The sequence below is a fragment of the Oncorhynchus mykiss genome, chromosome 28 (assembly GCF_057628025.1).
Source record: "Oncorhynchus mykiss isolate SJ-2025 chromosome 28, ASM5762802v1, whole genome shotgun sequence".
In the NCBI taxonomy this organism is placed as follows: Eukaryota; Metazoa; Chordata; class Actinopteri; order Salmoniformes; family Salmonidae; genus Oncorhynchus; species Oncorhynchus mykiss.
The window spans coordinates 43354844-43369219 of NC_143049.1; the positions used below are offsets into that span (position 1 = coordinate 43354844).

Below are 14376 nucleotides of genomic sequence, written 5' to 3' on the forward strand. Positions count from 1 at the left end.
ACTAGAGGTTAATGTCAGAAGTTTGTTCACAACGACTCATTTAAAGGTTTCTGCTTTATTTTCTACACTGTAGAATAATAGTGAAGACATCAAAACTATGAAATAACACATTATGGAATCATGTAGTAACCAAAAAAGTGTTAAACAAATTTAAATATATTTTATAAATTTGAGATTCAAATAGCCTTTACCTTGATGGACAGCTTTGCACACTCTTGTCACTACATGTTCCATATGTGTTATTTTATAGTTGTGATGTCTTCATTTTTATTCTACAACGTAGAAAATCGTTTTTAAAAAATAAAGAAAAATCCTTGAAAGAGTAGTTGTTGTAAACCTTTTGACCGGGACTGTAGACGACTTGACCCGTTTTGCATACCCCAGCCTCAGACATCACTGGAAAATAAAACGGTTGAGTTTGATATCATTTCATACTTGTTTTTTCTCTTCTTCATTATCACATTATTTTGAACACAGGGTGGGTGTCATGTTTTGGCTGATACATGTACTAAAATGGAAATCAAATGTCAACCTTCAAAATGGTACCGTAAAGATGTTGACTTGAATGGGAATATCAATTAGTTTTAATTGATACTGTCAATCCTCCATAGGAAACCTACTGAAATCATAGAACTAGAATACAATGGACATTCAATGGTCGGTTGACCGGCGGCCATCATTAGCAGTGATTGGAAATTAAAATCCGATGTAAATGATGTACCAGGTCTGAAGGGAGGGGTCCCCCCCCCCCCCCCATCTAAAAATGCAGGGAGGGCCCCCCCCCCCCCCATCTAAAACGCAGGGAGGGGTCCCCCCCCCCATTCTATCTAAAACGCAGCGGTCTGAAGGGAGGGGTCCCCCCCCCCCCCCATTCTATCTAAAACGCAGCGGTTTGAAGGGAGGGGTCCCCCCCCCCCCATTCTATCTAAAACGCAGCGGTCTGAAGGGAGGGGGGCCCCCCCCCCCATTCTATCTAAAACGCAGCGGTTTGAAGGGAGGGGCCCCCCCCCCCCCCCATTCTATCTAAAACGCAGCGGTCTGAAGGGAGGGGGGCCCCCCCCCCCATTCTATCTAAAACGCAGCGGTCTAAAGGGAGGGGTCCCCCCCATTCTATCTAAAACGCAGCGGTCTGAAGGGAGGGGTCCCCCCCATTCTATCTAAAACGCAGCGGTCTGAAGGGAGGGGTCCGTCCCCCCCTTCATGATGATATAAAGGTAAAAAAAATTTGAATATAAATTAGTTTGGCAACCCTGTTTTTAAGGCTTTTAAGTGATTTCGACTCAACACAATGTCTCACGGTAGGTTAGGGTAGGTCAACGTTGAGCACCTCTCGCTCCTCAAACGGGCTGCGGGCTAAAAGTAATTGAAATCAAATAGAAATTACAACATTTCCTAACCCTGAGATTCAACCAAACAAGCTGTTATTAGATCACCTTGGTTCTTCCTCCAGCGAGCGTTCGAGCCGGGCGGGGTGGAGGTCTGGGGGGGCGGAGAGGAAGGTAGAGCCGAAGGGACGGGCCTGGGGGGCCTCTGCTGTTGTTGCTGCAGTGCCGGTCCAGAAACTTCCAGTGGAGATTGAAGGTACTGTGAGAAGGAGCCATAGGATCCCTCAGGGAGCTGGTCTTTGAGGCCTGGGGGCTGGGTGTCTGACAACCCCCCACCACCTCCCTCCTGGAGGGAGAAAGCCCCAGGGAGCAGGCCCGAGTTGAGGTCCAGGCCAAGGAGAGATCCATCCTCTGGGGGCTGGTAGGGGGAGGGAGCCTGGGGAGAGAGATGGTCAGACCCGGTAGACTCATGGACAGGGTTGGAGGGCTCGGACTCCATGGGCTCTTGCTGCTGTGGGGTCTCCTGGTCTGTAGCCATGGGAACAGCAGCATCGGGGTCAGGGTCCGGCTTGACCTCTGCCTGCTCGTCAGCCTTGGCCTTACTCTTGGCTACCTTAGCGCAGGTATGGAGGTGTTTGAGGAGGGCGCGGTAGGAGCGCAGCTTGGACCGACAACTCTGACACCTGGCAGAGACAAACAGGGGAATCAAGACAATCATCACACTTGTCAGAGGGACATCTGGAGCATGATGAGTAGCTCTTCGTGCACACACACACACACAAATACCTACAGGAAGTACGTATTGGGTTTGTGGTGCTGTCTCATATGTTCCATCAGATGCTGCATGCTGGGAAAGGAGCCGTTGCAGCCGATGAAGGAGCAGAGGAACACTTTACCTGGCAGGAGAGAGAGAGAGAGATAGTGGGTACCTTCCATATTAAACTGATTATGGCAGGAGAGAGAGAGAGAGATAGTGGGTACCTTCCATATTAAACTGATTATGGCAGGAGAGAGAGAGAGAGAGAGAGAGAGATAGTGGGTACCTTCCATATTAAACTGATTATGGCAGGAGAGAGAGAGAGAGAGAGAGAGAGAGAGAGATAGTGGGTACCTTCCATATTAAACTGATTATGGCAGGAGAGAGAGAGAGAGAGAGAGAGAGAGAGATAGTGGGTACCTTCCATATTAAACTGATTATGGCAGGAGAGAGAGAGAGAGAGATAGTGGGTACCTTCCATATTAAACTGATTATGGCAGGAGAGAGGGAGAGAGAGAGAGTGGGTACCTTCCATATTAAACTGATTATGGCAGGAGAGAGAGAGAGATAGTGGGTACCTTCCATATTAAACTGATTATGGCAGGAGAGAGAGAGGGAGAGAGAGTGGGTACCTTCCATATTAAACTGATTATGGCAGGAGAGAGAGAGGGAGAGAGAGTGGGTACCTTCCATATTAAACTGATTATGGCAGGAGAGAGAGAGAGAGATAGTGGGTACCTTCCATATTAAACTGATTATGGCAGGAGAGAGAGAGAGAGTGGGTACCTTCCATATTAAACTGATTATGGCAGGAGAGAGAGAGAGAGAGAGAGTGGGTACCTTCCATATTAAACTGATTATGGCAGGAGAGAGAGAGAGAGAGATAGTGGGTACCTTCCATATTAAACTGATTATGGCAGGAGAGAGGGAGAGAGAGAGAGTGGGTACCTTCCATATTAAACTGATTATGGCAGGAGAGAGAGAGAGAGAGAGTGGGTACCTTCCATATTAAACTGATTATGGCAGGAGAGAGAGAGAGAGTGGGTACCTTCCATATTAAACTGATTATGGCAGGAGAGAGAGAGAGAGAGAGTGGGTACCTTCCATATTAAACTGATTATGGCAGGAGAGAGAGAGGGAGAGAGAGTGGGTACCTTCCATATTAAACTGATTATGGCAGGAGAGAGGGAGAGAGAGAGAGTGGGTACCTTCCATATTAAACTGATTATGGCAGGAGAGAGAGAGAGAGAGAGTGGGTACCTTCCATATTAAACTGATTATGGCAGGAGAGAGAGAGAGATAGTGGGTACCTTCCATATTAAACTGATTATGGCAGGAGAGAGAGAGAGAGAGATAGTGGGTACCTTCCATATTAAACTGATTATGGCAGGAGAGAGGGAGAGAGATAGTGGGTACCTTCCATATTAAACTGATTATGGCAGGAGAGAGAGAGGGAGAGAGAGTGGGTACCTTCCATATTAAACTGATTATGGCAGGAGAGAGAGAGGGAGAGAGAGTGGGTACCTTCCATATTAAACTGATTATGGCAGGAGAGAGAGAGGGAGAGAGAGTGGGTACCTTCCATATTAAACTGATTATGGCAGGAGAGAGAGAGAGAGATAGTGGGTACCTTCCATATTAAACTGATTATGGCAGGAGAGAGAGAGAGTGGGTACCTTCCATATTAAACTGATTATGGCAGGAGAGAGAGAGAGAGAGAGTGGGTACCTTCCATATTAAACTGATTATGGCAGGAGAGAGAGAGAGAGAGAGAGTGGGTACCTTCCATATTAAACTGATTATGGCAGGAGAGAGAGAGAGAGAGAGTGGGTACCTTCCATATTAAACTGATTATGGCAGGAGAGAGAGGGAGAGATAGTGGGTACCTTCCATATTAAACTGATTATGGCAGGAGAGAGAGGGAGAGATAGTGGGTACCTTCCATATTAAACTGATTATGGCAGGAGAGAGAGGGAGAGATAGTGGGTACCTTCCATATTAAACTGATTATGGCAGGAGAGAGAGGGAGAGATAGTGGGTACCTTCCATATTAAACTGATTATGGCAGGAGAGAGAGGGAGAGATAGTGGGTACCTTCCATATTAAACTGATTATGGCAGGAGAGAGGGAGAGAGAGATAGTGGGTACCTTCCATATTAAACTGATTATGGCAGGAGGGAGAGAGAGAGAGATAGTGGGTACCTTCCATATTAAACTGATTATGGCAGGAGAGAGAGAGAGAGAGAGAGAGAGAGAGAGAGAGAGAGAGATAGTGGGTACCTTCCATATTAAACTGATTATGGCAGGAGGGAGAGAGAGAGAGATAGTGGGTACCTTCCATATTAAACTGATTATGGCAGGAGGGAGAGAGAGAGAGATAGTGGGTACCTTCCATATTAAACTGATTATGGCAGGAGAGAGAGAGAGAGAGATAGTGGGTACCTTCCATATTAAACTGATTATGGCAGGAGAGAGAGAGAGAGAGAGAGAGAGAGAGATAGTGGGTACCTTCCATATTAAACTGATTATGGCAGGAGAGAGAGAGAGAGAGAGAGAGAGAGAGATAGTGGGTACCTTCCATATTAAACTGATTATGGCAGGAGGGAGAGAGAGAGAGATAGTGGGTACCTTCCATATTAAACTGATTATGGCAGGAGAGAGAGAGAGAGAGAGTGGGTACCTTCCATATTAAACTGATTATGGCAGGAGAGAGAGAGAGAGAGAGAGAGAGAGAGAGAGAGAGATAGTGGGTACCTTCCATATTAAACTGATTATGGCAGGAGAGAGAGAGAGAGAGAGAGAGAGAGAGAGAGATAGTGGGTACCTTCCATATTAAACTGATTATGGCAGGAGAGAGAGAGAGAGAGAGAGAGAGAGATAGTGGGTACCTTCCATATTAAACTGATTATGGCAGGAGAGAGAGAGAGAGAGAGTGGGTACCTTCCATATTAAACTGATTATGGCAGGAGAGAGAGAGAGATAGTGGGTACCTTCCATATTAAACTGATTATGGCAGGAGAGAGAGAGAGATAGTGGGTACCTTCCATATTAAACTGATTATGGCAGGAGAGAGAGGGAGAGATAGTGGGTACCTTCCATATTAAACTGATTATGGCAGGAGAGAGAGAGAGAGAGATAGTGGGTACCTTCCATATTAAACTGATTATGGCAGGAGAGAGAGAGAGAGAGAGAGAGAGAGAGATAGTGGGTACCTTCCATATTAAACTGATTATGGCAGGAGAGAGAGAGAGAGATAGTGGGTACCTTCCATATTAAACTGATTATGGCAGGAGAGAGGGAGAGAGAGATAGTGGGTACCTTCCATATTAAACTGATTATGGCAGGAGAGAGAGAGAGAGAGAGTGGGTACCTTCCATATTAAACTGATTATGGCAGGAGAGAGAGAGAGAGAGAGTGGGTACCTTCCATATTAAACTGATTATGGCAGGAGAGAGAGAGAGAGAGAGTGGGTACCTTCCATATTAAACTGATTATGGCAGGAGAGAGAGAGAGACAGTGGGTACCTTCCATATTAAACTGATTATGGCAGGAGAGAGAGAGAGAGAGAGAGATAGTGGGTACCTTCCATATTAAACTGATTATGGCAGGAGAGAGAGAGAGAGAGAGAGAGAGAGAGATAGTGGGTACCTTCCATATTAAACTGATTATGGCAGGAGAGAGAGAGAGATAGTGGGTACCTTCCATATTAAACTGATTATGGCAGGAGAGAGAGAGAGAGAGAGTGGGTACCTTCCATATTAAACTGATTATGGCAGGAGAGAGAGAGAGATAGTGGGTACCTTCCATATTAAACTGATTATGGCAGGAGAGAGAGAGAGAGAGAGAGAGAGAGAGAGAGAGAGAGAGATAGTGGGTACCTTCCATATTAAACTGATTATGGCAGGAGAGAGAGAGAGAGAGAGTGGGTACCTTCCATATTAAACTGATTATGGCAGGAGAGAGAGAGAGAGAGAGAGAGAGAGAGTGGGTACCTTCCATATTAAACTGATTATGGCAGGAGAGAGAGAGAGAGAGAGAGAGAGAGATAGTGGGTACCTTCCATATTAAACTGATTATGGCAGGAGAGAGAGAGAGAGAGAGAGTGGGTACCTTCCATATTAAACTGATTATGGCAGGAGAGAGAGAGAGAGTGGGTACCTTCCATATTAAACTGATTATGGCAGGAGAGAGAGGGAGAGAGAGTGGGTACCTTCCATATTAAACTGATTATGGCAGGAGAGAGGGAGAGAGCAGACTGCTGTCTACTGTGATATACCTGGGCACCCTATCCTGCTCTGAGGCATTATCTGAGCAGACTCCTGTCTACTGTGATATACCTGGGCACCCTATCCTGCTCTGAGGCATTATCTGAGCAGACTCCTGTCTACTGTGATATACCTGGGCACCCTATCCTGCTCTGAGGCATTATCTGAGCAGACTCCTGTCTACTGTGATATACCTGGGCACCCTATCCTGCTCTGAGGCATTATCTGAGCAGACTGCTGTCTACTGTGATATACCTGGGCACCCTATCCTACATCCTAAACTACATCCCTCCATCCTGGTAACACATTGGTGATTCTCTGCCTGCTATCATCCTGGTAAGTCACTGCTCTCTCCTTGCTGGCCAGGTTTTTGCCTTGGTTGTGTTTATTGTGGGTCTTAGTGCTGGCCAGGTTTTTGCCTTGGTTGTGTTTATTGTGGGTCCTAGTGCTGGCCAGGTTTTTGCCTTGGTTGGGTTTATTGTGGGTCTTAGTGCTGGCCAGGTTTTTGCCTTGGTTGTGTTTATTGTGGGTCCTAGTGCTGGCCAGGTTTTTGCCTTGGTTGTGTTTATTGTGGGTCCTAGTGCTGGCCAGGTTTTTGCCTTGGTTGTGTTTATTGTGGGTCTTAGTGCTGGCCAGGTTTTTGCCTTGGTTGTGTTTATTGTGGGTCTTAGTGCTGGCCAGGTTTTTGCCTTGGTTGTGTTTATTGTGGGTCTTAGTGCTGGCCAGGTTTTTGCCTTGGTTGTGTTTATTGTGGGCCCTAGTGCTGGCCAGGTTTTTGCCTTGGTTGTGTTTATTGTGGGCCCTAGTGCTGGCCAGGTTTTTGCCTTGGTTGTGTTTATTGTGGGTCTTAGTGCTGGCCAGGTTTTTGCCTTGGTTGTGTTTATTGTGGGCCCTAGTGCTGGCCAGGTTTTTGCCTTGGTTGGGTTTATTGTGGCTCCTAGTGATGGCCAGGTTTTTGCCTTGGTTGGGTTTATTGTGGGCCCTAGTGTTTCGTTTTTTGCATCTTTGACCTTCAGTAAGGTACACCAGCTGAAAATACAATATGTTTGGTTATGGAGAAAGGTATTTCACAGCAGTTTAGATGGTACAATGATTCTCTACACTATACTTGCTTGTTTTGTCACAAAGACTTTAACTATGAGAACTAATAGAATTTCAGCAACCAGGAAACGACAGAGCGATTTCTGCATAGTGCAACTTTAACCTGACTATAATAATTGTAACTGTCCTCAGTGATGTTTTTTTTTGTATCCTCACACACACGCAGCAGTTCAAGTACTTCTGAGTCTACCTTTATCCAATAAGGAAACCTTGTCTCCTCCAAGATCCAGGAAGTTGTATTCTATGAGCTTACCTGGGAGGGACTGAGTGGGGATGTGATTCTGATGGTCCTTGATGTGTTTGGCCAGGCTGTCTGTGTCCGTGTAGACACGATGGCAGCCGTATAACGTGCAGGGCATTCTCTGACCTATAGAGAGAGAGGAAACACAACAGCTTTCTTCTTTTAAAATGTTTTTTAACAGTTGCAGTCGATAATATTGTTCAGCGACAACACGTTTGTGGCTATCGTTTACACACAGGGGTTCGGAGACGGCTAATTAGAACAGGTAGTCCTCCCTGTCTTCTGTCTGTTTTCCGTAAACAGGCTGTAGCATGTCAATATGGCTGTGTGAGAACTCTAACCCTATAAAACGGGTTTTAAGTCATTTAAACCTTTTGTTTTTTACAAAATTATTTCTCACTAATATGAAAGATACACTACGTGACAAATGTATGTGGACACCTGCTCGTCAAACATTTCATTCCAACACCATGGGTATTAATATGGAGTTGGCCCACCCTGTCCTGCTATAACAGCCTGCACTCTTCTGGGAAGGCTTCCCACTAGATGTTGGAACATTGCTGCTATAACAGCCTCCACTCTTCTGGGAAGGCTTTCCACTAGATGTTGGAACATTGCTGCTATAACAGCCTCCACTCTTCTGGGAAGGCTTTCCACTAGATGTAGGAACATTGCTGCTATAACAGCCTCCACTCTTCTGGGAAGGCTTTCCACTAGATGTTGGAACATTGCTGCTATAACATCCTCCACTCTTCTGGGAAGGCTTTCCACTAGATGTTGGAACATTGCTGCTATAACAGCCTCCACTCTTCTGGGAAGGCTTTCCACTAGATGTAGGAACATTGCTGCAGGGACTTGCTTCCATTCAGCCAAGAGCATTAGTGACTGATGTAGGGGAGAAAAAATTAAAAATAAAAAGATTTCCCTTCACTAGAACTAAGGGGCCCGAACCATGAAAAACAGCACTTTTTTTAAAAATAAATACCTACTTTTCTGTTCACTAGCTGTACAGGGAAACGCCATTTAGTTGGACAACTGACTAGGTATCCCCCATTTTCCTTTCTGTAGCCTAGTTGTAATTTTAGAATCAGAATATAGAATCAGTTTGACGAGGTGAAAAACTGATTGTTTTGACAGTGCCCTGGGCTGATTGCTCTGTTTTATTAGCAATTTAGTGTTGTATTTTTTAAAGTGGATTTGTTTTTTTGAGTAGTTAATCAATCTCGTCATTCTGAATGTCAACGTTGAAATCAGTTGAAGAAATGTGACTTTCCTGTCATCAACAAAGTATAGCTAGCGGTTTGTTTTCAACCCTGTTCTCCTGTCATCAACAAAGTATAGCTAGCGGTTTGTTTTCAACCCTGCTCTCCTGTCATCAACAAAGTATAGCTAGCGGTTTGTTTTCGACCCTGCTCTCTCCTTCAATGTCCACATTGTAAAATATCTCCCACCTAGGACCCTCGCTCACTACATCTGACAGAAAAACATCCATGCATTCATTTTTTTTCAAGAATTGATTATGTGAACACAGTATCAATTAATAAACTACAGCTTATCCAAAAAGTGTCTGTCCACATCATCCCCAACCCCAGAACCAGTCTGTCCACATCATCCCCAACCCCAGAACCAGTCTGTCCACATCACCCCCAACCCCAGAACCAGTCTGTCCACATCACCCCCAGAACCAGTCTGTCCACATCACCCCCATCCCCAGAACCAGTCTGTCCACATCACCCCCATCCCCAGAACCAGTCTGTCCACCGCACCCCCATCCCCAGAACCAGTCTGTCCACAGCACCCCCATCCCCAGAACCAGTCTGTCCACAGCACCCCCATCCCCAACCCCAGAACCAGTCTGTCCACAGCACCCCCATCCCCATCCCCAGAACCAGTCTGTCCACATCACCCCCATCCCCAGAACCAGTCTGTCCACATCACCCCCATCCCCAGAACCAGTCTGTCCACATCACCCCCATCCCCAGAACCAGTCTGTCCACATCACCCCATCCCCAGAACCAGTCTGTCCACATCACCCCCATCCCCAGAACCAGTCTGTCCACAGCACCCCCATCCCCAGAACCAGTCTGTCCACAGCACCCCCATCCCCAGAACCAGTCTGTCCACAGCACCCCCATCCCCAACCCCAGAACCAGTCTGTCCACATCACCCCCACCCCCATCCCCAGTCTCCTCCAGGACCAGTCTCCTCCATGCCTTCAGAACCAGTCTGTCCACATCACCCCCACCCCCAGTCTCCTCCAGGACCAGTCTCCTCCATGCCTTTAGAACCAGTCTGTCCACATCACCCCCACCCCCAGTCTCCTCCAGGACCAGTCTCCTCCATGCCTTCAGAACCAGTCTGTCCACATCACCCCCACCCCCCTCCAGAACCAGTCTGTCCACATCACCCCCACCCCCATCCCCAGTCTCCTCCAGGACCAGTCTCCTCCAGGACCAGTCTGTCCACATCACCCCCACCCCCAGTCTCCTCCAGGACCAGTCTCCTCCAGGACCAGTCTGTCCACATCACCCCCACCCCCATCCCCAGTCTCCTCCAGGACCAGTCTCCTCCATGCCTCCAGAACCAGTCTGTCCACATCACCCCCACCCCCATCCCCAGTCTCCTCCAGGACCAGTCTCCTCCAGGACCAGTCTGTCCACATCACCCCCACCCCCATCCCCAGTCTCCTCCAGGACCAGTCTCCTCCATGCCTTCAGGACCAGTCTGTCCACATCACCCCCACCCCCAGTCTCCTCCAGGACCAGTCTCCTCCAGGACCAGTCTCCTCCACCCCCAGTCTCCTCCAGGACCAGTCTCCTCCATGCCTCCAGGACCAGTCTGTCCACATCACCCCCACCCCCAGTCTCCTCCAGGACCAGTCTCCTCCATGCCTTCAGAACCAGTCTGTCCACATCACCCCCATCCTTGCTCATCTACCTCGGCTACCTTTTTCTCAAAAAAATGTACTACACAATTATCCTTGTCTACAAAGCCCTAAATGACATCGGACCCACCTACCTGTCAGACCTACTCTGCACCCTACATTCACCCTCCATGCACCCTACATTCAAGCCCTGCCAAACTGCGCCACCTCCACGCACTCTACATCCATGCCCCCAGGACCAGTCTCCCCCATGCCCAGTCTCCCCAAGAGGACCAGTCTCCCCAAGAGGACCAGTCTCCTCCATGCCCTCAGGACCAGTCTCCTCCAGTCATGTGTTGCTGCCATGCTGTGTTGTGTTGGTGTCTTAGGTCTCTCTTTATGTAGTGTCTCTCTTGTCATGTGTGTTTTGTCATTTTTATTTCATTTATTTTGTAATCCCCATCCCCACAGGAGGCCTTTTGGTAGGCCGTCAGTGTAAATCAGAATTTGTTCTAATCGGACTTAGCTAGTTAGATAAAAGTAAAATACAAGTTCTGACACCTCCCAGATGGTAGTGTGAGTTCCGAAGCATCATCATCTGACAAGGTGTCGTTCTGCCCCTGAACAGGCAGTTAACCCACTGTTCCTGGGCCGTCATTGAAAATAAGAATTTGATCTTAACTGACTTGCCTAGTTTAATGAAGGTAAAAATGAAAAAAATTGTGTTATTGTTATTTTGACACAAGCGTCGCTATGTTGTGTCGAATCAGTAGTTATTTGAAAACAGCATCGGAACGTCAAGGTGGTGATGTGCAGTTCGAACGAGTCATTATTATTTTTTTAACAACTCTTCACTGACTTGAGACTAATTCATTTGACCTGCTGTACACTGGGTAGGCTGGACACATTTTTCAGATAAAAACTCTAGTTCAGTGCATATGACGTGGAGCCCAGTTTCATAATATTACCACATGTCCCAACTGCTTGTTGTAGTTTTTTAGGAAATCACAAAAAAAAAAAACCAGGCATTTTTCACCCTACCAGCTCCTATTAGTTCGTGTCACAATGCCTGCTTCTCTATTGTTGACAATGAGACCGGTCGTCCCATTGTTTCCTATAGGGGAAATATAGGTATGTCGGTCTATTTCGAGAAATATCTCGCAATGTATATATATTTAGATTCCCCCCCCCCCCCCATTGTTTTCATATGGAGGGGCATGCTGGTATATTTCGCCTAATATCAAACAATGTGTATATTTACACTTTTTTAAATCGGGCACCATTTTAAATCAGAATAATCTCCTCTTTCTATTAACATAAAGTTGGGCAGCGTAATCTGCTGTCATCGATCGCTAGACCAGAAACGGTCAAAAAATGCCATTCGTTTCCTACTTCCTTGTTGTGCAGCACTATTGGCACCATCGAGGTGCGGATGTTTACTTTCTACACAAGTTGTTATTTTTCAGTTTCGTTTCAAAAACCCAGATGGTAGTTGTAAAATAAAAAGGGATATATTTTTGTGCCAGAGAAGAGGCTCTGCAAACGTAAAAACACCATTAATTTGCTATGGGATCGCGCTACGGTTCCAGCTCAGCCAACTTTCTTTTGTAATTTTTCAGCCTTGGATGAATTCTGACTCGTTCTTTTGTCCAAATTAAATTAAAAAGAAATTAGTCGAACAATTCGTTCTTTTGACGACTCAAAAAAGATCAGAAGCAGTCAAAATAGCCTGAAGCCTCGTTATCAATCGTCCCTATTGATTATAGTTAGTAAAAATGTGTAATTGTTGCATAAAACCTTGGGTTGTGTTGCTAGTAGGCTGCAGTAGAGGTGCAGAGGCCATCCCCGTAGACATGGTGGTGGGGGACGAGCGGTCAACTGGCGGTATGGGAGAAGACGACAGCAGTCTCACTAGTTCAGACTACCTAAAACAAATTAATCCATGCTGTTATATCAATATAAAGGACATGTAGCTAGTTATGCATGTTAGGTTAACTATATTCATTCCTTGGCCAGTCAAAACAGTCACAGACACTTTTCGGTAGCTAGTTTATTAAGCTAAACATAACAACATATAAGCTATATATATATATATATATATATATACATATATAAGATACCGAAATGATTATCTAGGTATGTAACCAGACAAATAACTCTTACCATAGCCCATTTGCAATTAGGATTATCAATATTTATCGTTGACCATTTTGTGAGCAAGAAGGAAAACGTTGATGGTTCATTTACCAGCGTCTCGTCGACAACATCAAAAAAGTACTTCCGGGTTACGGCATTTCGGAAATGTTCAAAAGAAAAAGAAAATATGTAATATGTTTTTTTTTTTTTAAGTGGCGATTTTAGCATGTAAATCTTGTTGGGGCAAACTAAATAAAATAAATAATAAAAACAAACATGTTCGATGCATGCCAGCAAAGACACTACACAACACTAAACAATACATGAACTGCACTATAACGGCGACAAGCGGTTGTACAGAGGTCTGGTTACTAAATGGGTTCACAGTTCAATAGTGATATCCTCTAAACCCCTCTGGTGGCAAACTTACTTTGCTGCCCTGTTTCCAATTGTCCACATGGCTGGGAGAACCTATTCAAGTTAATAAATACATGTTGAAAATGTTTTTTAAAAACAACAGATGTATTGTTAGCTAACTAACTCAAATTAGCTGCTAAATGAGGTAGCACATACTGTATAGATAGCTAGCCAAGTGAATGAAATATCACCAGCTACCTAACTTAATATTAACTAGCTATCTTGATGTATTTATCACTGTAAAAAAAACAAAATCCAAACGCATTTGTAGGTAGCGAGCTAACAGCCATGGAGGAGGGTGAAAGGATAGCAGCACCAACTGTCAAAGTGAGAGAGGAGGCTTTTCTGGATAGGGCAGGTAATTTTGTTTAGTTCCTGTTCTTATAAGTGAGGATGAAGATAAAAGTAACATAATATTCGTTGTGGTGTAATTTCACTATAATGAAGTCTGTTTCTTGTGAGGTTTTCTGTCCTCAGATAAAGAGCTCTATGAAAGCCAGTCTACATATGAAGAGGTCCCAATGAAGAGCAGTGGTTCTCAGTCCTGGGGACTCAAAGAGGGGCACATTGTTGTTTTTTCCTCAGCACTGCACAGCTGATTCAAATGATCAACTCATCATCAAGCTTCAAGTGGTATTTATGTACTAATTTGTGATGCCGTCCTTGATATGATCCTCTCATTGTCACATGCTACACATATGTGTTCCCATGCATCTATCAATCCAATGTTCTCATGATTTGTTTTCAGCGATATTATACTTTAGTAATCCACAATGACCTGGTGATGTAAAAGTCTAATACTTACATTATATTCCATATTCCTACAGATACCTTGCAACTGGAGATTCCTTCAAAACGATTGCCTACGGTTAACGTGTAGGGCACTGCAAGGTTTGGTGACCAGGGTCATCTGGGACTGCCTTCTGGAGGAATTCAGGTGTGTGAAGGCTACCTGTGTCCTGCATAACTTCATGTGGACGGACTCAAGGACCAGGAGGGGATCTGCATCTCGCTGCCGTGTGCCAGAGGAGGAGTCTGCTGCCTTGGGTGCTGTTCCCTGGCAACACCATAGACTAGGACTTGCATCGCGTTCAACGTCACAAATAGAAGCAACTTATATTTTAGCGCCTGGCAACGCAGACACTCGTTGGCGCGTGCGAGCAGTGTGGGTGCAATGATTGAATAACATGCATGTGTACATTTTTCAACACGAGCAGCCCGAACCGAACGAATTGGGTGTGCAAGCGTTGTCACGGCTGGTTGTGATACAG

General features: G+C 45.6%; 1 protein-coding gene across 6 annotated transcripts in view; it reads right to left on the minus strand.

Moving 5' to 3' along the window:
- znf414 (zinc finger protein 414) overlaps positions 1 to 13452 on the minus strand; it is a 17705-nt gene extending 4253 nt beyond the window's left edge. For 2 of the 6 annotated variants that reach the window (XM_036967116.2, XM_036967117.2), the window contains exons 1-5: positions 12716 to 13452; positions 12350 to 12473; positions 7702 to 7815; positions 2116 to 2221; positions 1434 to 2008 (exon numbers count right to left, since the gene is read on the minus strand). In XM_036967116.2, the coding sequence (XP_036823011.2) occupies positions 1434 to 2008; positions 2116 to 2221; positions 7702 to 7815; positions 12350 to 12473; positions 12716 to 12916 (1120 nt within the window). In that variant the 5' untranslated portion in view covers positions 12917 to 13452. Of the gene's footprint in view, positions 1 to 1433; positions 2009 to 2115; positions 2222 to 7701; positions 7816 to 12349; positions 12478 to 12715 lie in introns of all 6 variants that reach the window. The other 4 variants (XM_036967118.2, XM_090226040.1, XM_036967120.2 and 1 more) reach the window with 3 other exon arrangements.
- Positions 13453 to 14376: the final 924 nt, after the last annotated feature.